The 23,274-nt window shown below is 40.3% G+C and overlaps 1 protein-coding gene across 8 annotated transcripts in view; it reads left to right on the forward strand.

The window, feature by feature from the left end:
* The window catches only part of UNC5D (unc-5 netrin receptor D), a 466,349-nt gene that overhangs the window by 368,176 nt on the left and 74,899 nt on the right, over positions 1-23,274 (forward strand). For 4 of the 8 annotated variants that reach the window (XM_087814164.1, XM_087814166.1, XM_087814168.1 and 1 more), the window contains one exon: positions 10,577-10,609. The exons of the other annotated variants lie outside the window; for them this stretch is intronic. In XM_087814164.1, the coding sequence (XP_087670290.1) occupies positions 10,577-10,609 (33 nt within the window). The remainder of the gene's footprint in view (positions 1-10,576; positions 10,610-23,274) is intronic. 8 annotated transcript variants of the gene reach the window in all.

Genomic DNA, 23,274 nt, shown 5'->3' on the forward strand with positions numbered 1-23,274 from the left:
TGGGCATCTGGAGAGCAGGATACATCACTTCCCGATCACATTACTTAGAGCAGAAAAAGACAAAAACAAAGCGAAATAAAACAGAAAACCCAAGGAAACTAAATAGACAAATAAGAACTGATCCCCATGATAATGTAAACTGGAGACAGAAAACCTATTAGAAAAGCTAAAAACATTTCTTAAGTAAATGAAATTTTAGTCATATAACCAGAGAGTTGGTGGGAATGCAAAACCATTACAGCAAAAAGAAAAAATATTTTGTAAATGATATATGCCTAAGAAACACAGGGAAGGCAGGTTCTGAATTGGTCATTGTTAGAAGTCTCAGAGGTTGAGCTTCCATGAGGGCTGGCCCAGGATGGGCCTGCACTGATTTGGCCTTCAGAGCAAAGGGTGAATAGCCTTCCACTGCCCTCTGTGATTCTGAGTACACACTGGTTACTCTGTTTGAAATATTAGAGGTGGGCATGAACCTAGAATGGGGAGAAACAAATGAGCTGGACCTATGGGATTCAACATTTATCCCTTAGAAAAGAACAGGTTGGAGACGCAGATATCTGGGGTCAGATTTCTTGAGTTTGAATTTTGATTGCAACACTATGAGCAAGTTTCTTAATTATTCTAGGCCTTAATTTACTTATCTATAAGATAAATGTTATAATAGTACCTAAAAGAAAGGGTTCTTTTTGAGGAAGAAATAGGCAAATCCATGTAAAGAATTTAGCATCCATAGTAAAAACAGTAACTTGTATGTGTGTGTGTTCTAGTAAAGGGATTCCTGTATCAGAAAAAGTATGTTTTACATGACCTGCAAAAGTATTGACAATGTGACACTTCAGATATTTGGTTGAAACATTTTCTATAATATAATGCATCTAATGAAATAAATGTATTTGTCATTGAAATCTATAAAAGATACAGATTGTGTTCATTATATGAACCAGTTCTTTTTTTATTGAATTTATTGGGATGACATTGTTTAATAAAATTATATAGCTTTCAGGTATACAGTTCTATAATCCATCATCTGTATATTGTATTGTGTGTAGCTCACCCCAAGTCAAGTCTCCTTCCATCACCATTTATCCCCTTACCCTCTACTACCCCCCAACCCCTTTCCCTCTGGTATTCATCATACTGTTGTCAAGTGTCACTGTGGTGTTTTGGGGTGTTTTTTGCTTAATCCCTCCACCTTTTTTACCCAGATCTCCACTCCTCCTTCCCTCTGACAGTTGTCAGTCTGTTCTCTATTTCTATGTACTTGTTTTTATTTAGTTAGTTTATTATGTTCATTACATTCTGCATATAAGTGAAATCATATGGTACTTGTCTTTCTGTGCCTGGCTTATTTCTCTTAACATAATACTCTTCAGGTCCATCCACACTGTCTCAAAAGGTACAAGATCCTTCTTTTTTATGGCTGAGTAGTATTCCACTGTGTAAATGTACTACAGCTTTTCTATCCACCCATCTACTGCTGGGCACTTGGGCGGCTTCCGAGTCTTTGCCATTGTAAATAATGCTGCAATGAACATAACGGGGCATATATTCTTTTGAATTAGTGTTTTCAGTTTTTTCTAATATAGTCCCAGAAATGGAGTCACAGAAAAACAGAGGACATAGTTAAAGGAATAAAATGCCAATAAATACATACCTATCAATAATCACTTTAAATATAAATGGTGTAAATGCACCAATCAAAAAACCTAGGGTAGCTGAATGAATGATAAAACAAGACCCATGAAGATGCTGTCTATAAGAGATCCACCTCAGAACAAAAGATATACAGGCGAAAAGTAAAGGGATGGAGAATGAGATTTCGTCCAAATGGAAATTTTTTAAAAAAGAAAAGGCTGGGGTAGCAATATTTACATCTGAAAAAATAGACTTTAAAACAAACACTAAGGTATTAAGACACAAAGAAGACCAATACATAATGATAAAGGGATCACTCTAACAGGAGGCTATAACCCTTGTAAACATTTATGCACCCAACATAGGAGCACCTAAATATATGAAGCAAACTGATGGACATAAAGGGAGAGATCAACAGTTATACAGTCATAATAGGTGATTTTAACACCCCATTGACATAAATGGATAGATCTTCCAGACAGAAAATCAAAAAGGTAACAGCAGTCTTAAATGACAGACTAGATCAGATGGATTTCGTTGGTATCTTCAGAATGTTTCACCCCAAAGCAGCAGAATACACATTCGTTTCAAGTGCACATGGAACATTTTCTAGGATAGAGCACATGTTAGGATACAAAACAAGTCTCCATAAATTTAAGATGATTGAAATCATATCAGGCTTTTTCTCTGACCATTATGGTATGGAACTAGAAATCGGCCATAAGAAAAAGACCGAAAAACACGCGGAGGCTAAATAACATGCTACTAAACCTTGAATGGGTTAACGAAATCAAGGAAGAAATCAAAAGACCCCTCAAGACATATGAAAATGAAAACACAATAACCCCAAATCTATGGACACTGCCAAAGCAGATCTAAGAGGGAAATTTATAACAATACAGGCCTATATTTTAAAAACCACAAAAAAATCTCAAAACAACAACAATCTAACCCTACACCTAAAGGAACTGGAGAAAGGAGAGAAAAGGGAAAGAAAAAAGCCCGAAGTGAGTAGAAGGAAGGAAAAGGAAGGGAATAATAAAGATCAGAGGGAGAACAAGACAAAATAGAGTCTAAAAATAAACAAATAGAAAAGAGTAGTGGAACAAAGAGCAAGCACTTTGAAAAGATAAATAAAACTGATAAACCTTTAGCAAGATTCATGAAGGACAAAAAGGGAGAGCCCAAATAAATAAAATCAGAATTTAAAGAGGAGAAGTAACAACTGACACCACAGAATTACAAAGGATTATGAAGAAATACTGTGAACAATTATATGCCAACAAGTTGGACAAATTAGAAGAAATGGATAAATTCCAAGAAACACACAAGCTTCCAAGACTGAATCAGAAAGAAACAATGTCTGAACAGCAGTAAATACTAACCAAAATCAAATCCTTGATCAAAAGCTCCCAGCAAACCAAAGTCCTAGACTAGAGGGCTGAAAAAGTGAATTTTACCAAACATTTAAAGAAGAATTAATACCTATCCTTCTCAGACTATTCCAAAAAATTGACGAAGAGGGTAGGAGGCCAGCGTTACCCTGATACCAAAACCAAACAAAGGCACTACAAAAAAAAAGGAAATTATAAGCCAATATCCCTGATGAAAATAGAAGATAAAGTTCCTAACACAATATTAGCAAACTGGCTGACTGGTGTGGCTTAGTGTTTGAGTGTCAGCTCATGCACCAAGAGGCCACTGGTTCGAGTCCCAGTCAGGGTACATGCCTGGGTTGCGGGCTCGATCAATGACTCTCTCATCATTGATGTTTCTATCTCTCTCTCTCTCTCTCTCTCTCTCTCTCTCTCTCTTTCTCTCTCTCCCTCTCCTTTCCTCTCTCTGAAATCAATAAAGATATATTAAAAAAAAAGAAAAAAGATTTGTAATTGGAAAACTATAAGACATTAAAGAAAGAGATAGAAAAAATTACAAATAATGGAGGGTTTTACTGTGCTCATGGATTGGAACTCTTAACATTGTTAAAATGTCCATACTACCCAAAGAAATCTATAGATAAAATAAAATTCCTATCAAAATACCAATGACATTTTTCACAGATTTAGAACAAATAATCTTAAAATTTACATGGCATCACAAAAGACCACTAGTAGCCAAATCAATCTTGAGAAAGAAGAAAATTAGAGGTATCATGCTACCTGATATCAAACTATACTATAAGGCTATAGTAATAAAAAAGTCTAGTACTGGTATAAAACAGACACAAAGATCAATGGTATAGAATAGAGAGCCCAGAAATAAACCCATGACTTTATGGTCATCTAATCTATGACAAAGGAGGCAAGAATATATAATGGGGTGGAGACAGTCTCTTTGATAACTGGTGGTGGGTAAACTGGAAAGATACATGCAAAAAAAAAAATGAAGCTAGACCACTTTTTTATACCATATGCAAAAATAAACTCAAAATAGATTAAAGACTTACATATAAGGCCTAGAACCATAAAACTCCTAGAAGAAGAAATAGACAGTAAACTGCTTGACATTGCTCTTAGCAATATTTTTTTGGATATGTCTCTTTAGGTAAGGGAAACAAAAGAAAAAATAAACAAATGGGACTACATTAAACTAAAAAGTTTTTGTACAATATGGAAACCATCAACAAAATGAAAAGAAAACCTACTGAAGGGGAGAATATATCAGTCAGTGATATATCCAATAAAGGGTTAATATCCAAAATATTTAACACCAGAAAGTCAACTTAACACCAGAAAAATAAACAATTCAATTAAAAATGAACAGAAGATACGAACAGACGTTTCTCCGAAGAGGACATACGATGGGAAGTACACATATAAAAAAATGATACCCAAAGTCACTAATAATCAAGGAAATTAAATTAAAATCACAAGAAGGTATCTCCTCACACCTATCAGAATAGCTATCATCAATAAGTTAATAAATAACAAGTGTTTGCCAGGATGCAGATAAAAGTAATCCTCATGCACTGTTGGTGGTGTTATAAATCAGTGCAGCCACTATGGAAAACACTACGGAGGTTCCTCAAAAAATTGAAAGTAGAACTACCATATGACCCAGCGGTTCTACTTCTGGATATTTATTTGAAGAAATCCAAAACACTAATTTGAAAACTAAGATCTGGAAACAGCCCAAATGCCCATCCGTAGATGAGTGGATAAAAAAGCTGTGGGGCATTGACACCATGAAATACTATGCAGCTGTAAAGAAGAAGGATCTCGTACCCTTTGGGATGAGCATGGAAGGACCTGGAGAATATGCTAAGCGAAATAAGCCAGGCAGAGAAAGACAAACATCACATGATCTCACTCATATGTGGAATCTAAAGAATATAATAAACTGATGAACAAAATAGATTCAGTGACATGGAAGCATAGATCAGAATAATGAACCTTAGAGGGAAGGTGGGGGTGGGTGGGGAGAGATTAACCAAAGAATCTATTTGCATATATGCATAACCCATGGACACAGACAAAAGTGTGGTGAAGGCCCGGGGAGGGGAGTGGGTGCAGGGTGGAAGGGGTCAATGGGGAAAAAAGGGGACGTATGTAATTTTTTGAACAATAAAAAAAAACAAAAGATGCACACCCCTCTGTTCACTGCAGTATTATTTACAATAACCAAAATATGGAAGCAACCTAAGTGTTTATGGATAGATGAATAGATAAAGAAGATGTGGCACAAATATATGATGGAATATTACTCAGCCATAAAAAATAGAATCGTACCATTTATGACAGCATGGATGCCAGGTGAAATAAGTCAGACAGAGAAAGACAAATAAAATATAAATTTGCCTATATGTGGAAGCTAAAAAACAAATATAAGAAAGAACAAAACAGAAACAAACTCATAGAGACCGAAAACAAATTGATTGTCCCCCAGATGGGAGGGCCTTCAGGGCAATGGATGTAGAAGGTTAAAAGAATTAAATACAATTTGCCTGTAGAAATATAGTCGCAGGGATATAAAGTACACTACAGGGAATATAGTCGGTAATATTGTAATAACTGTGTATGATGTCAGATGGGTACTAGACTCACCAGGTGATCATTTCATAAGAGTTATAAATGTCTAATCACTATGTTGTACACCCTGAAACTAATAGAATATTGTTTGTCACCTGTAATTGAAAGGTTGTTTGCTTTTTTAATTGATCTGTGTCTTGGAGTCAGAACATTTGTATATAGGAGGTTTGGAGGGGGAAGGACATGCCAAGGAGAGGCAACGGTGTGGGCAAGGGCACTCTTGGGGAGGCTGGAGAGGTGCTGTGGAAACGAAGTCATATTTGTGGTGGGATCGGCTACTGGAAGACCATAGAGGAGGCAGGACAGGTGGCTGCGACTGAGGGGCAGTGTGGAGTCGTGGTAGACCCGTGTGCTGATGTTGGAGAATTATCCCAGAGAGTAAGGGAGTAGGCAAGGACCCGCTGCTCCGCAGGCTTCAGAATCACCTCCTAAATAATTTAAGATCACAGAGACCGTGGAGGGTAAATTAAAATCATCACATACCTTTTTTGCGGGATGCGAAAGGTTTCAAAGAGTATGATCTGTGAAGAAGGCAATCGTAAAAATGGTCTTTGTAGATGAAAACGGACATGGCCGGTTTAGCGTAAAAGAAAATGGTAATCATGACCTATAATCAGGCGAATTGCCGCCTGGGGACGGTAACTGTCCGGGCTGTCTGTCTGGGGGTGTCCATTTCACAATGAGCGGCTCTAGGCCTGAGTCTCAAAAAACAACACAGACCCTGGTATCAAGGATATTGGTGCAGCAGGAGCCGATTTCAGAGAATCACACCCGCAGGTTTCGCGGAGAATCCCCTTTGCTGGCCTGCAGGTTGGAGGCTGAACGCGCCCGTCCACGCTGCTGCCTCCTCGGGCCGCTCTTAGACCCGCAGCGCGTGGGCCGCGAAGCTGGCCGCATTTGTTCCCTGGCAAGGAACGGAGAAGGCTGGGTACGGCATGTGGGTGGGAAGGTAGGGGTGCAGCTATAAATATCTCCGAAGAACAATGGATACCATGGAAATGCTTTGGGAGCATCCCATATAACAAAGAAAGCAAGGAAGGTGGAAAAGAAGTGAATTGTCATCAAAAATAAAAAGAGAGATTGTTCTGTCCCTCTTTCTCTCCCCCGTCTCATAAATGTATTAAACGCGTGCACACGCAAAGCAGTATTTGCAGTGTAGTACTAGGAAACAAAAGCAGATTGCAGAATAATATATAAAAGACAATTTGACGTTTTTACAGGTAAAAATGAAAGTGTGCAGGTGTGCACATAATCTTATACATATGTGAAGTCATAAGGGAAAAAAGCCCAGACTTGTATATATAACCCAAAGAACGCATGACAATTTAAGACACCATTAAAATTAAAAATGCTCCTTCATCTTTAGCTTATAAGTACACAAAATAATAAGACTAAGTTATAATTACTATCAATTTCCATTTACCTGGAAAGTACCTCTCAGCGTATGTTAGACTGTTAGAAAACTGTTTTGATTTTCACAAACTGCAGCTCAGTCGCCACTGGCTCAAATGATATTTCTCTGTCTGCAGAATAAAAGAGGGATCTTTCTGGGCCCATTCGGATGCTTCAGCTACCCCAAAGCCTCCTTGTGAAACAGCGACTAACTGAAGCTTAGTACACAGACCCCCAGATGTGTTGCTAGGAAATGGTGGTGCCCTCAAGTAATTACAAAAACACAAACCTCAATTAATCAGCAGCTCTTGGAGTAAGGCCCAGGCATGGGTATTTTCTTTTCAAAAAAAAAGCTCCCCAGGTGATTCTGATGTGCAGCCAACGTTAAGAACTATGGCCCTAATGGATTAATTTACAAAGGGGTCATTTGAACATGGCCTTGGAGAGAGATAAAATTAAAACAGAGAGGATTTGTTTGACCAAGGCCAAGTGGATGCATGGCCTTCAGCCTTGTGAAAAAATGATTATGCAAACAGAATAAAAGAACATGGAGAGAGGGGTAGGCAGTTCTTACAAAAGATACTGAGGTCAGTGGGTAGCCCTCTCTCAAGCTCATGGGTCAGAGACTGTGCAGACATTTCAAGCTGGGAAAATGTTCAGTGCTAGCAGTTGGCTGACAGGATACTGGTATTTCACAGAATACAGCAGGACCCAATTTTGATGCTGATGCTAGAGGACTAAAGCTTTCTTGGGCACCAGAGGCTTCCAGGCTTTCCCATGAGAGGATGCACAGTGAGAGCACAACAAATTCCGTGGTAGAGCAGAGGTCCTTTGAACAATTTTTGCTCTGCTCTAAGAAATCATGTCAAATGGATTTCAAATGGAATGCCATTGGTTGTTATTCTGCTGACTTACAGTGGGTGAAAGCCAGGGGTCTTCTGGTCCCTGCCCTTTTTTATCCATATCAGGAAACTGAAGTTTTGACTCGATCTCATAAAGCAGAGGCCAGGACTAGACACAAGAGCCTTAACTCCCTTTCCAGCACCCCGAAATGCACTGGAATTTGGCGTTGTGACTCATCTCCAATGGTCATGGTTATTGTTTTTTACTCTGAACAAGTGATGATGATGATCCTGTTTATAACGTGTTGAAATGCTAATATTAGTTATTAGCTGCCATTTATTGATGTTTAACATGTGCCAGCCCTGTGCTGCCCCCTTCACATTCATCATGTTTAGACCCAGCTCCAGTCTTCAGGGAAATTATCATTCCCACTTTACTTTGGAGAAGGGCACTGAGATCATGAAGATGGAATACAAACAATTCAAGATTGCAATCCTGTCCTACCTCTGAGCTGCTAATCGTGATGGCACTAGCGCTGGGTCAGAGGGGAAATGCCCCACTCCTTGTACTGTGTCCCCTTGTGACCCGAATTCTGTCTCGGGACCTTAGCCTTGGGCTTGTCAGCCTCAGTCCCTCTTTGTCCTTCAGCGCTGTGCCCAATGCTATCACCCAAGTTTTTCACAGCCTGGCTGTATTCGATTTATTTTTCTGGGGAGTAGTTCATATATATCACCCACTTTTAATGGAGTTTCATTTTGCTACCTGGTGTAATCACCATTCCTGTGGTTTAGAAGGAAGATAATACAGTTAAGCTCAGCCAGGGTTCTAAACAGATGTTCTGCGTGTCTCTCTCTGTAGTCCTAGTAATGCATCACTTTAGATGGCTCAGCCTCGGCCTGCCAGCATCGCTGTGTCCATGCCAAATGCTGTCAGACAGCATGCAATAAGCAAAAACGGAAGCGAGGCTCAGACCCCACAGTCGTTTTATTCTAACTCCTGAGTGCATTAGCATCTGGGCTTCAGGAGGTGTCACCTGTTCCCAGGAAAGCTAGTGGCATTGATTTTATGTGGTAACTGGAATGCGAGTATTGTCCTGTTTCAAGAAACCCGACTGTATAAAAATCGGAATGTGATCATATCAACTCAAACAAATTATTATCTCTTATGAGGATTTTTTCATTTAAAGAAAGATTTGCCAGAAGTTACCATTTGCCCGTTAACTTTCCCCATATATTGAAGAAAAGAAAATGGTGGCCCATTTGCAAGAGTGTGATTTATGTGCAACTTTTAACAGCTACTCCCTTAACAAATCAGATGGCAAAACACACAAGAGATGTACTTAAATCACACTGCAAGGGGTTTCTGTCAAAACCAGTATTAAGTGAAGGTCTGGGTTAGGGTAAGAGAATTCCCTGAAGGATTCAGCATATAGCTGCGTCTGTCTGCCTGGGAGGGCTTATGGTGCAGTCAGTCAGATGATATTTATGAAGTTCTCAAGTGTGTACTGGACTAGAGTTGATTCAGTTCAAAACATAATCCAAAATGACAGCGTCTCAGCCTGCTTGGTTCGCCTTCAGGCAAAGGGAGGAAGGGAGCTGCACAAGGTGACCTGTCAAGGTCCCCCTGGCGACAGTGTGATTCTGTGACCGCCTGGCAGCAACCTTAGTGCTTGTAGTCTGACGCTATTCCATCTGAGTCCTTGATGGAGCTAATAAGACGGTGACTCACCATGCAAATCTTCTGGAATCTTGGCATTGGCATCTGAAGTGGGTGCTTCCCAGGTTTCTGCACTGCAAGGGAGACGATGGCCTGGGACAGGACCAGGCAGGGGGAATGGGGAGTGGTCAAGCTGTGGTGTAAAACAAAGTCAGTCCCAGACGCCAAGTCTAACAGTGATTTACAAGATGATTGCAGGATTATTCGGTGATGGGAGACGGGGCTGGAGAGAGTGGATGCAGGGCAATGGGGAGAATTAAGAATATATCTCACTTGAGCTCTGGCTCCTACAGTCCTGCATAAGTACAAGGCTGAACGTCTTTGCTTTGTACCCACCTCATCTAACTGCTGCACTGTTCAACACCATGGGTATAAAATGACACTTTTCCATTAAAAGAAATTATACACATTTCAACAACTAATAGAGATATGAAACAAAAAAGTGTGATTTCTTAAAATCAAACCTCCAACATGCTCATAACACTGCCTGCATATCCAATAAGAATGATAAACAACGTAGCTTGGAACTTTTTATCCAGTCCATGATAACTGCAGACTAATGCAGGATCCCTTTCAATATTTACTCACTGGTTCATTTCTCTATCATCATATAGAGTGAAATAGCATCCCTCACCTGAGAGCCATCTTCCAGCTGCGTAGAAAAAGGGACAGGCTGCAAGCTCACTGCTCTCACCATGCTGATAAGAATCTAGCAAATGCAACAGAAAGAAACTCTAGTGAGCCCGAGGGAAAATAAAGGGATGAGGCAATCATCTTAACAAATACTGAAAGACAGAAAAATAAAAAATTAGAATGAAAAGGAAAAATACGGACAACATAATCCATATTGTCTGTAAAAATAGAGAAAATGTTTCATTTATAAAGGTAAAGTGATATAGGAAATATATCTGCTCCATGTAAATTTATTAAATGCAACTTTTTTTTCTCTTTCTTTCTTTTAGATAAAAAACCTCTTCATGAAATAAAACCCCAAAGTAAGTTATTTTTCCTCTTGTGAATATAATTTATTCTCATATCTACTGCCTTACTACTGTATCTGCTTAGGAGCCAAAGAGAACTGAAGTTTGTGCGAAAGATCCCGGGCTTTGGGGGCTTCTGCTCCTTGGGTTTGGAGTCACATAGCAGAGTTTAAATAAGAAAGCAACGTGCACACCCCTCCCCTCCCTCAGAATAAAAGTAAATCTCTCCTCTTGATTCCTCCTGCCTATAAGTCCATTTCTCTGCAAATGTCATCCAGAATTCTTATTCTGAGGAGATTTACAGCATTACAATTAGTAAATATTTGTCAGTACACACTTTCATGAAAAGCAACTTTGGACAAAAGCTGGACTACACACCTCTCTCCACCTAGGAGGAGATGCAAACTGTGAAATCCATGGCAATGGGTAAATGAGGAACTATTCCACAGTCAGACTATCAGAGGCTGGAAATTTGAGGGCGGTGCTGGCTCCAGCTCTCCAATGGAGGCGTTGCTTCCTGGAGAGGCCTTTGTGTTATCTCCCTCTTATGCAGCTGGTAGATTTGGGGAATGGAGCAGAGATTGGATGAGTGGCAGCTCAGCATTTGACCCTATGATTCTCAGTCTGGACTGAACTTGAGGCTCTTAAAAGCCCAATACCTAGACTATACTTCAAACCAGTGAAATCAGAAGGGGGGGTAGTTACAACCCAATAATCTCTAGTTTTGTTTTGTTTTTAAAATATTTTTATTGTTTTCTAGAGAGAGAGGAAGGGAGAGGGAGAGGGAGAGAGAGAGAAACGTCAGTCGGCTGCCTCCTGCACTCCCCCTAACCAGGAATCGAGCCCGCAACCCAGGCTTGTGCCCTAACAGAGAATGGAACTCGCAACCTTTCGGTGCACAGGACAACGACCAGCCAACTGAACCACACCAACCAGGGCAATAATCTCTAGTTTTAAAAGCTCCCCAGGTGATTCCAGTTTGCGTCTGGGCTTGAGAACTGCTGTCTTAGAAAAATACCTCTCACAAGGTGGATCAGTGACTGCGTGCGTGAGAATCTTGGGCTGTGGCAGGAGCTTGTTAAATATGCCCCACCTCAGAAGAGAACAAATGAATTGGAGTCCCTGGTACAGGGCGAGGGGAGCCTGAGAATCTACATTGTAATGTGTTCCCTAAATGAGTCTCCAGTACCCAGAAGTATGTAAAGCATACTCGGGACCACAGGGCGTCAGCAGCACAGCTCTTAGCAGTAGGGGAGTGAGGCAATGGCCTGGCAGGTTCAGTCTGTAAATCTTGCGGAAGATGTCCCTGGCCAGTATTGCCCACTTGAGTATAAAATGAATGGTTTTTGATCTTTTAAATCTTAAGGTATTAAAATTCAAATAGCTTTTGCAAGTTAATAGCTCTTATTAGCCACCTTCTTTGAAAGAATTAAGACCTTGTGAAGATAGACAGAAATAGGTACCTTGGGACAGTGGTCAGGAGACATGAGAGAAAGATCCAGTGAAGCTATTTATGTTCATAGAGTATGATGCTGCTTCAGTCAGGCTTGAGATATAAAGAGGCCATTGCTTGCAGAGTCTGAGATCTCTGCAAACAACTAGAGCGAACATTCTTAACTTCTAGTCCATGCTGTCTGCTGCCCATAAAGTAATTGTTGGTACTTTGGTAGCAACACTCTGACATCACGTGTGCTTGATTTTGAGCTCACAGGAAGATTGGAGGTGGGAAAACCTGATCGTGTATGCGTAGTTGTGTGTCAGTGTCTGTGCATGTTGAGGGAGGGAGAATACAAACAGGTTGCTGCATATTTGGCTGGTTCCTGAGTCAAGACCTCAGGGTAATAGCTGCCTCCTGCTCACAGAGCACATGACGACCGCCAGCTCTGGAGTGCAGCACAAATAAAATCATGGGTATCCATCCATGTGGCGGCCCATGTGAGAGTTATTTAGAAATGCATGTGTGTTTTTTAAAAATTAATTTCATGCTTAGTTTGTGAGTCCCGCGCCATTCTAATTTGGTTACATCTGTACTTCCAGCCGTAAACCCCATAGTAGCTATTCCTAGTCCTCGGGGACTCCTGAATTCGTTTTTGCTTGGGGTCCTCGCTCCTGAACACCAAGCTTAATTGCTGGATACTGCAGCTGAATCGCTTAAACTATTTTAATTTGTCATTTCCTAAAAATAAAACCTTACCAGAATCAGTGTGATTGCAAAGGGCTCCCAAAGGAATCTGGTCGGGGTTCTGCACGCTGCATGGTTAGGAGAGCATTATACAAATTCCGGCTGCTCAGTGAAAGAGGGGCTCGGCTGAAGAGTGCATGAATCATCACTGATGCAAAATCAAAGTCAATTATGAAGATAATTGAGAAACAACCTGTTCCTATATATAGCTGTGCACATGATCCTTCGCAAGGCCTGACAGAAAACATCGCTCAGAGCCTCGCACGCAGTCCTGTGAGCAGGTGGACTGAGGAGCCAGCTTTGAGTTGCAGGGAGGTGTAAAAAGTTAGTGAAGTCTTTGCAAAAAAAGAAAAAACAACAAACAAACAGATACGGACAACAGTGTGGTGACTGCCAGAGGCAGAGGGAAAGGGGGGAAAGTAGAAGAGAGCAAAGGGGGGATAAATGGTGGTGGGAAGAGACTTGACTTTGGGTGGCGAGTGCACAGTGCAATATGCAGATGATGTTTTGTTGAGTTGTACACTTGAAACCTATATGGTTTGATGAACCAATGTCACCCCAATACATTCAATAAAAAAAAGAAAGTGAAGTCTTCAGGTATCTGTTGGCAAATCATAATGACAAACTGGGGGAAATATGTGCAGTGCATAGCTCATGAAAGCACTTATTGTAAATGAGATAATTTAATCAATTACGTTTCCTAATGTACTAAACTGAATGTTTCATTTTCTGCTTCTGCACATCTTAAATTATCTTCAGGTGCTTTATGAGATTTAATCATAGTTAATAGAAACTTCATTACCATCAAATGTGCTTTCAATAAATGTTGTGTAACAATGTCAGGAGGTGCAGTAAAATATAGTAGGCTCTGAATGGCAAACATGCACCCCCAGAGTCAGACAGCAAAAAAGGTTGAGTTCAGACAATGAGATTCCTTAGAGCCTTGTGGATGTGGCTTCCTGAGAGGCTGTGAGCTCCTGAGCAGTGACTAGTTTAGCAAGTTCACCTTAAGGGTGAAAAGAATTTAGCTTCCCCTTAGAAAATAGCTCAGAACCACAGATTCTATCTTCATCAGCTTGCCACAGAGTTGGTTGTACAAAGCAGAGTAGGTATGAAAACAGTGAATAGTTCTAGAGACAGCTACCTCCAGTCATCTGAATATCTCTACTTTTTCAAAATTGAATTTATCCTTGCTTGTTCCTGTTCTGAATTCAGCCCCACTCCCATCTTCTTGAGTTCTCTGAATACTAGTTTAGCAACTCAGTTGTCTAGGTCAGAAACTTGGACAGCCTTCTAGACTCCTCTATTTTCCCCCCTCCCATCTTCTGTGCGGTATAATCTGACTGTTCCACCACTTAAAGAGATTTCAGGTTCATCAACTTTATTCTGTTTTCATCCTACTCATATACATTGCTCCACTCTCCACTCAATAAACAGCAGTTTATGGAGTGCTTACCCTGGCCTAGGAAACGTTTTAGGTGGTGGAGAGTCCGCACTGAGCACAGCAGATACAATTTCTGCTTCCAGGAAGCTCATAATTTTAGTGAGGGGAGATGGAAACAAACAATCCAGAAAATATATAGTGCTAAGGCGCGGTGGAGTTGGTGGTAAGTGTTGTGAAGAGAAACAAAGCAGGGGAAGTGGCTCAGGGAAGGTTGGCGGGAGTGTTGCTTTTTTGTTTATCAGGTATTCAGGGAAGTTCTCTGTGACAAAATTACATTTAAATAGAGACCTGAAGGAAAGCAAAGAAAGAAACATCTGTATACCTCGGGGAAGAGCCTTCCAGGCAAAGGGAACAGCAGGATGTAAAGGCTGTGAGGTGGGAGCTTGCTTGGACTGTCTGAGGAACATCAAGAAGGCCAAGATGTTTGGAGCAGAGTGGCAAAGGGAGGAGTCACCATAACAAAGCTCAGAGATGCGGGGCAAGGGGGGAATGGGCCAAGTGTAGAACAGGTCATTGTAATGACTTTGACCTTTACTCTGAGCAAGATGGAAAGCCTTTGAGGATTTTTTATTCATGGGGACTTGACCAAATATTTTTAAGGATAAACTGTTATTGCTGTGTTGAGTGCAAACATGTAGGGAATGAGAGCAGAAGCAAGGAGACCTCTTAGGATGGTCTGTTGTAACAATAATCTATTACAGTCATCTAGGCATTTACAGTATCTAGATTCAAGATGATGGTGGCTTGAAATTGTAAAAACAGGTCATATTCTGCATATCTTTTGAAGGCAGAGTCAAAAAGGATTTGCTGATGGATTGGATAGAGAGTTTGAGAGAAAGAAAAGAATTAGGTTGAGGGAAAGAGTTTTCAGGCAGAAGTAACAGAACGTATAAGGTATTCTATGCCCAAATGGGTTATGGATGATTACAAAATTTTAGCTACGCAACTACAAGATAGAGTTGTCATTATTAACAAGGGGAAAACTTGGTATAGCAAATTCGGTAGAATCAAGAGTTCAGCATTACAAATGCTAAGTTTGAGATACCTGTTAAACATAAAATGGAGAGGTTGCGTGGGCATGTTGAATATATGAGTCTACAGGTCAGAGGAGAGTCCTGGCTGGTGACATAAATCGGGGGCTTGTCAGTGTCCCGATGATATTTAAAGCCATTAGTTTGAATGAGATCACTAGATAATGAGTGTGAATAGAGAAGGGAAGAGATCTGAGGACTAAGCCCTGAAGGACATCGACATTTAGATACAGAAGAGGGCAGAAGTCACTGCAAAGGAAACAGAAATGTAACAGCCAGCATAGTAAGACAAAAACCAAATGATAAGAAAATGGTGTCCCAGATAACTTGAAAAGTTCAGGTGATCTTCATTCCTAACCATGATTTGTGCAATTTCCTCCCTGTATCTGGTCTTGCCCTACATCGATGTATCTGATCTTTTAAAAATACCACATTCTGGTGACATCATCCCTGTGTTTAAACCCATTCAATATCTCACCATTACTTTTAAGATGAAGTCCAAAGTACTTAATATATTTATATCTGATCTCAACTTTCTTTTTTTAATCACATCAGTTTCTCTGAATCATCTTAATTATTAGCATTTTCCTTCCTGCCCTCTCACCACTTCTGATGTTCATCAGTCAAAACAAAGCGTCTTAATTTTCTGAATATCCCATGCCCATTTTGGCATATGATACCTTATACATTCTCTTGCTCCTGCCTAAAAACTCTTTCCCCCAACCTAATCCTAAGCCTGTTTAACTTATCCTTCCTTCTGGCTTCAACTTAGGAGTCATTTCTTCTGCAAAGCTTTCACCAATACCTCACCAAGTCTGAATTAGTTACTCTTGTAACTTGCCAAGTATCAGGCTATCTCCCTCTTTCTAAGCAATAGTTTCAGTGCCTTTATACTGGCCTGGATTCCCTTTCTGGTAGACACAAATCCCTCCCTGTCTTTTAGGAGAGAGTATAGAGTCATTCACCCGTACACATGTAGCATTCACCACTGTGCCTAGTATATATTAGATGTTCAATAATTACTTGTTGAGTTGTGTTCTGACATCTTCCTGGCTAACTCTTCATCAGGCCTTTTATTGTTAAAGTGGAAATAAAGACTTTGCTTCTATGTATTCATTGCTACTCATACATGTCGTAGATATTTATTGTACAATTATTCTTTATAATAGTATTGGCCCGGTGAAGCTTGAAGGGAAAAAAAACAAAAAGTTTCTTCCCCGCAATTTCAATACAAGGTAGTAGAAGATGATGAACGATTTGAGAAAATGGGAAGGAAACACTTTTTAATAATCATCTATCCTGTGCTAGGTATTAGGTTAAAGCCCAAATGTGTGCTTCCCAGAGCATTTCCATCGGAATAGCCTGATTGTGTCCTTAAAGTCTGAAAACTGGGAGTGCTCTTCTCCTAATCACACACACTCCTTTGTGCATCCTCTCCCAGGATGTGCTGGCTTCACCTGTAGTGGGATAATGTCTGTGACTATCGGTGATACCTTTAATTTCCCAACGGACTTCTAGGCTCTTCTGAGCTCGCATTAGGTTATGGGTGTTGGTGCTGATCTTCTAGCCATGCCTTCAGAAACTTTCTTTTTCTATGTTGCCCGTCATTTTCCTTCATCTCCTGCTGATTTTTTTCGATTACATAACTACAGCACTTAGCACAAATTGCATGACTTGCTTGGGCCTTCAAAATTGTTCCTACTGTGAATCAATTCAGCCCATATACATGTGCATCATCTGTAGTTTTCTCGCCACTTTCCATTTTTTTATTATCTCATTTTTATCCCATCATAAAGTATGCCTTTTTTTTACCACTATTTTCAATGATATTGTTGACTGCCCTTAATGGGCATGATATGGGATTTTATTCATGAAATACCTCAGAACTAAGCACAGACATGATGAATGAGAAGTAGACCAACATGTTCTTTAGCAGCAGAATAACCCAAGGTACTTGTTAAAAATGTGAAATCACAGGCCTCAACCCTCCACCTGTTAGTATATTTGAAGTTTATGGAATTAATATCTTTAATAAAGTGAAGTCATTTTTTTTCAAGGGCTGGAGTTCAAATCCTGCTCTTTTATACTCTATTGCCCATTTTAACTTAGTCTTTCTGTCTGATGGGGGAAAGCACAGTTCTTTTGCAGTCCAAATGTAGTTACCAGATAAAAATAGAGGACCCCCTACTTGAATTTGAATATCACTTAAACAACCAATGCATTTTTAGGATAAGCATGTCCCAACTATTGCATGGGAAATACTTATACTAAAATTATTCTTTGTTGATCTGAAATTCAAAATTAACTGTCATATTTTTATTTGCTAAATCTGGGAACTTAACTTAAAAGGAAGAATAAACGCATGAATGTGCTTTATCAAGAAATATTTTATAAATTAGATTCCCTTTTCTGCCAATCTTGGAAGAATGGTTAGAATTGAAACAGATATTGGTGGGGGAGAGCCTTTTGGAAAGAGTGGGGGGAAAAGCCCACTGACATATAAGATCTACTTGAAAAAAGTGAGTAATCAGATTTGGCCAGAGTATGGTTCATACGGATGAGAAGTGGGCAAAGCAGCTGAACAGTGGGACGGGGCAGAGCATAAACTGTCCTGAGCTATAAGATAAGTTCTTGTTGGAATGTACTCATCCTAGAACCACTGAAAGGTATTGGAGTAGCAGTACCAGAACCGTACTTTGGAAGAGTAATCCGTGTGTAAAATGGTTCATTGATCAAAGACTGAGAGCACAGGTACTAGGTAAGACGAGACTGCAATGTGGGCATCAACTCGCCTCTCTCCTGTTGAAACTGAAATCTGAGTCACTGGAGATACAGCCACTGAGGTGTGTGAGTGGGAAATATTTGATGAGATAAGAAAGATGAACTTGTAAATCAGATGACGAGTTTGAGATGTTAGCACCACATGCAGGTGGTTTTGTCCACCAGGCAGGACACAAATAGGGGATGAACCTACAGACAGGAGATGAGGCAGGAGATCTTGATGTAAAACTACTTAGCATCAAGGGAATAGTTAGCACTGCTGGGTGTGCACACCCAATTAGGTAAGTACAGAGAAAGGAAGGAAGGCCAAGACCACGTTCAGGTTTTTAAAGCCCATTTATAGAACTGAGACTGAAGGGTAATTACTAAACAGTAAGAAAGGAAAAGGCAGGGGAATCAAATTGAAGGGACTTTTTTTTTCTTCTAGAAGGCAGGTTGACTATTGTCTAGTGCCACAGAGCAGTAGTAAGAATAAGTCATAGAACATTGCTGTTGACACAGTTGGAAATAACCTTGGGACAGTGGTTTGGGCAAAAGAGAGACTTTAAAGGGAACAATCACATGATGTAGAAATAGTGAGCTTGTCAGATTATCCTACTGCCTGTCAATGAGCTAGGCACGTGGAGAAGAAATTCTCGAGGCTCTGATAAGGACAGATCTCCGAGATAGTACACATGGAAAATAAGCAAAGTACAGTAAAGGAAGTATGATCTGGAGCCTTTAGGGTAAAGAAAAATAAATGAAGGACATTTACTGTGGGTTTTGTTTTGTTTTTTTCTGAAGTTCTCAAAGGCACTATCTAGAGTGGCTGCTTTGGGAGAAAGGATAAGTTTTCCCTTTGCATAGTGTACCTTTTTTTACTTCCTAAAACATTTTCTCATTTTATACATGTATTCTAGGTATTCCTTTTCTTTCACAGGGGCGGGGGATAAAAGGTTAGGAAAATTATGGAATGTGTATTAAGAAGTGATTAATGTCGGAAACGCTTAAAGTTCTTTTAAACAAAGAGCGAAGGATTCTGTGGATGTAAAGAAGGCTGCATCTTTGAGAAGTTTATTAGAAAATAAGGGGAAGGATTTGTGGAGAGGTGATTAGGGAGATTAGACTGTGTTTATAGGTAAAGGGCAAAGCTCGGGCTTGGAGGAAAATGTTGAAGATGAGAGACAAAATGAGGCCAGGTCCCCGTGGAGGCGGAGAGGGTGTGATCAGAGCTCGCCTGGCCCAGAAGAGGAGCAGCTGTGCGGGGAGTAGAGAAAAGGAAACGAAAATGTGTGGGGGAGCAGAGGAACTGTGAGATGCAGGGGAGTGAACCCACAGCGGATGACCTCTATTTCTTCACCTAAAAGAGGGGCCCGTGGGAAGTAGGAGTCTTGAAGAAAGGAAACAAAGTTCAGAGTAACTGTTTTAGCGAAGAATGTTTGTTGGTCATAGGACATGAATAAAGTAATTATTTAGCTTCAGGAAGGTCCAGGTGAGGTAGCATAGCATCAGTTTTTCTGATGATACCAGCCAGCAGGGTTTGTGCCTTCCTCCCGGCAAGGCAGGGTAACCTGGTGCACGCATATGCGGAGCAGACAGAAGGGGTTAGGAAGCCGCACAAAGTAATGGTTAGCAGCTTGTGAGTGAAGACAGGTGTGTATTGAAACCCTGGCTTTGCTGTTGTCTAATCACGAAGCCTTGAATAGTTTCTGCCTTATCTGAACTTATGTCATATCTGTGAAAGAAATATAATACCTTCTTCAGACAGATGTGGTTGTAAGGACTAGAATGTGGTCACATCTGTAGTTCTCAAAAATTCGAGCACAAACACAGTGCTCGGTTACTGTGTTACTCTTGTCATGGAGAGGTTGTCAGCAGTGTGATAGAAGGAACCCCAGCTCTACTCCGTACCAATCGTGACGCTTTGGGCAAGGCAAGTGATTTTCTTGCTTCAGTTTACACGTTTGAATGGGGACATTTTTGCAAGGTTGTTGAAAGGTCAGAGTTAATAAGTGTAAAGTACCAGACCAGTACCTGGCATATAATATTGTAAGCACTACTTAATAATTTGCTATTGTTGTCATTAATTACTACAATAAAGTAACAATCACCATATTAACAATAATGAGGTTTTTGAAGATGTGAGATTTAAGAAGAATCCTAGATATTGGTTGGTTAAGGGGTTATGAGATTCCAAGCAATGCACATATAATTGGAATTGCTCACAGTGGTTGACCATTTAAAAGCTATTTGCTCATGTGTAAATTAAAGGGAAAAACTGTTGCTTCTAATGACAGCAAGTATAAACAACTCTAACAATAACTTCTGTTATGTCATATTTCAGCACGCAGTTAATATTTTGACACATCCCTCTCTATCCACAGCACTGCCTTGGCTGGGATAGAGATGGGGGGTGAAAGAGGGGGTCCTGAGATGGCTATTTCCTAGCCTTCTGTGGGAGTCCAGCACAGCAGATGGTTCTTTAATCGTCCATCCATTTGCCTCTCTCATCCCTCTCTTTGTGAATACCTACTGCGTGGATGCCTTAGTAATTCACTGTCTCTTCTACATACCAATTCAAGTTGCTGTTGTTCTCTGAAATAGGATCTATGGTCATTCTATGACATCTAATAGGAGATGGAAAAGAATAGTGTGTTTTGAAAGGTATTTGCTGTGTTCCTTCATTAATTTTGTGTAGCTCTCTAATCCTGTAAAAAAGATTCTAACCCGATACATAGTTAAGCATATACCATTGGAATTAAGTTAAATTTCCATTAACAAGTGGCATTAATATGGCTTTTAGATGGGGGTCAGGTAAAGAGAGAAAGGCAAACTAAGTAAACAGCCCTTCTATTTAATCCTTTGGAGACACTGGTTACTATAAATGACTAGGTATGGCTGTAATTCATAAAGCCATTGGATTTGCTAGTACCTCTTCCTTGAGTTGTGGGGTTCAAAGGGGCTTTGAAAGGTCATTTAGCTCTTTGCACCAACCTTGACCCCCCCCAAAAAATGTATACGTAAATAACTGCAGACTGTTGTAAAGTCACACTGTCTTTTAGAGACTTTCTGAAAGGAGATTTCACAATCTCCCTCAGAAATACAGTGCGGTTTTTTAACAAACCTCATTGTAGAAAAGGTCATTTTAATATCTAACCAGAGTCCCGATTGCTATAATAAAAGGCCACGTCCTCTTTTTCAGTCCTTGTTAGAGATGGCAGAAGAGTTGGTTACTAGCTTCATCGTAAATGAAGGGTTATTGGGCATCTATGGTGGGCCTGTTCTTTTCTTATAACAACTGTTTCTTCATTAAAGATCGCCACAAGTCGCTTTACAGCTCTTTTCTCAGGCTAGAATAAACCCATAAACATTTCCTTGCCAGGGTCCTAGTTCCCAACTCTCTATTGAATATATTCTGCAGTACTTTCTGAACAATTTGGGATACAAGATTTCTCAGTCCATTCTCAGGGTTTTTGTTTGCTCATTGTTTTTTTCTCTCACTATAGATTGAACACAACAATTTATTCTGCCACAGGTTGGGTCCTTCCAGGCTTCACCTGAGGCTTTTGTGACTCTTGAGTAGAGGGAAATAGGGATGAAAACACTGGAAAAACATCAATAAGACATTAATATGTAAAGCTTTGTCTATGAAACAGAAAATCAGAGAAAAGTATCCTGTGCCCCCATAAAAGCAGAACAGCCTGGCCAGTCATGGGGTATGAAAGCCTTAGTTCAAGATCACTTTGAGCAAAGCAACCAGCACCACATGTGTATGTGAGCGAGCAGACAGACATAAACATATATGTGTGTAAATGTGAAAGAAAATAGATGACAGTGTTTATACGCACACAGAAATCCTTATAGGGAAAACCACTCCACTTTCCTGGGAGGACAGATTAGACAGTGGTGTAGAGGGGAAATAAGGAAAATAAAAGAGTGAGGTTAAGTAAAACAGGTAGAGAGAGAAAAGAAGAGCAAAAAGAGAAGAGAAAGAAGAAAGAAGCGCTGTGACCCAGCTTCGGAAGAATTTGAGTTGTGGGTAAGGATGGTTCAGTCTCTTCAGATATACACATGCGGCTTTGAATACTTGTGTCTACCTCTGTAGCTATACCTGGATACCAGAATTTACCACTGTTAGACAAGGAACAGCTGAGAATGTGGACCTTGTGTTAATTCAGCTGTCCATCCTCATTTCCATGGTATGGTTGGCTATCAACAAGTGTTGAATAAATGAAAATATTAGATCCTGAACTTTCTAATTCCCAGGACAGATTGTTCTTGTAAAATAAATACCGCTGTGTTTATCTTTTTTGTAGAAGTCCACTGACTTATGGCTTTCAGGTCAGACTGTTCCACTAAATGCTGGGGTGAACCTTATAAGGATGCAGGACTCACCATCTCCAATGTCCCTCTACTCAATTTTTTTAAATTCTGTATTTCATTTCCTAAGTCAAATAGGTTCTGCAAACATTCCTGGGAAAGGTAACACAATGATCCATACCACACACTTAAACCTCAGTCTGAAGGCACATGTAGGGTTCTTTTCTAAACACAGGACTAATAACTGGAGGGAGAAGGAAAATTCTGGTTGCCTTGTTACCTGGGGTTGGAAAAAAAAGAAAAGATGAAAATTCAGAGGAGCAAAGAACTTGTTCCTGCTACTCAGTTTTGTCTCAGGATGTTCGTGTCCAGTGAGGTCCATTTTCAGCAGAAGTATTTGCCCCGACCATCCTCCTGGCTGCTGGCCCTTCCTATTTTAGTACCTGGGAAGCTAAAGATATCTTTGTCTGTACTTTGCAAACTCAGCCAAAGAGCAGCTGCATTCAGTATACTGCCAGGCTGTTTTATGTAGGTGCTCAGTTGCTGAGCAGGTGTGTTCTCCCCAGATACGCCTTTTAAGATGATAGTGTCATCAGTCATTGGTACCCAAGGAACTGGAGGGAAGGGGGAGAAAAGGCTCATTGGTTTCAATTCAAAGTTCTCTCATTTCTTCTGGTAGGCTGGCTTTCTGTATCTGTCGTGTTCTGTGTCCTCTCTCTCTTCCGAGCATAATTTATTATTCCCTCAAAAGAACTTAACTGAGTAGAGGGAGGGCGAGAGCATTAGTGGGATGGTTGCTGGCCCTTTCTTTCCCCTGCATGTGACATAGCAGACATTGGAATTTATGTTGTTATCGACCACTGTGCCTGTGGTTCTGGGTAGTCAGAGAAGATGACCACAGATACCTCCATCCCTAACTCTCTCTCATCTGGGTCATTTTGAA

The sequence above is a fragment of the Miniopterus natalensis genome, chromosome 2 (genome assembly GCF_054644295.1).
Source record: "Miniopterus natalensis isolate mMinNat1 chromosome 2, mMinNat1.hap1, whole genome shotgun sequence".
In the NCBI taxonomy this organism is placed as follows: domain Eukaryota; kingdom Metazoa; phylum Chordata; class Mammalia; order Chiroptera; family Miniopteridae; genus Miniopterus; species Miniopterus natalensis.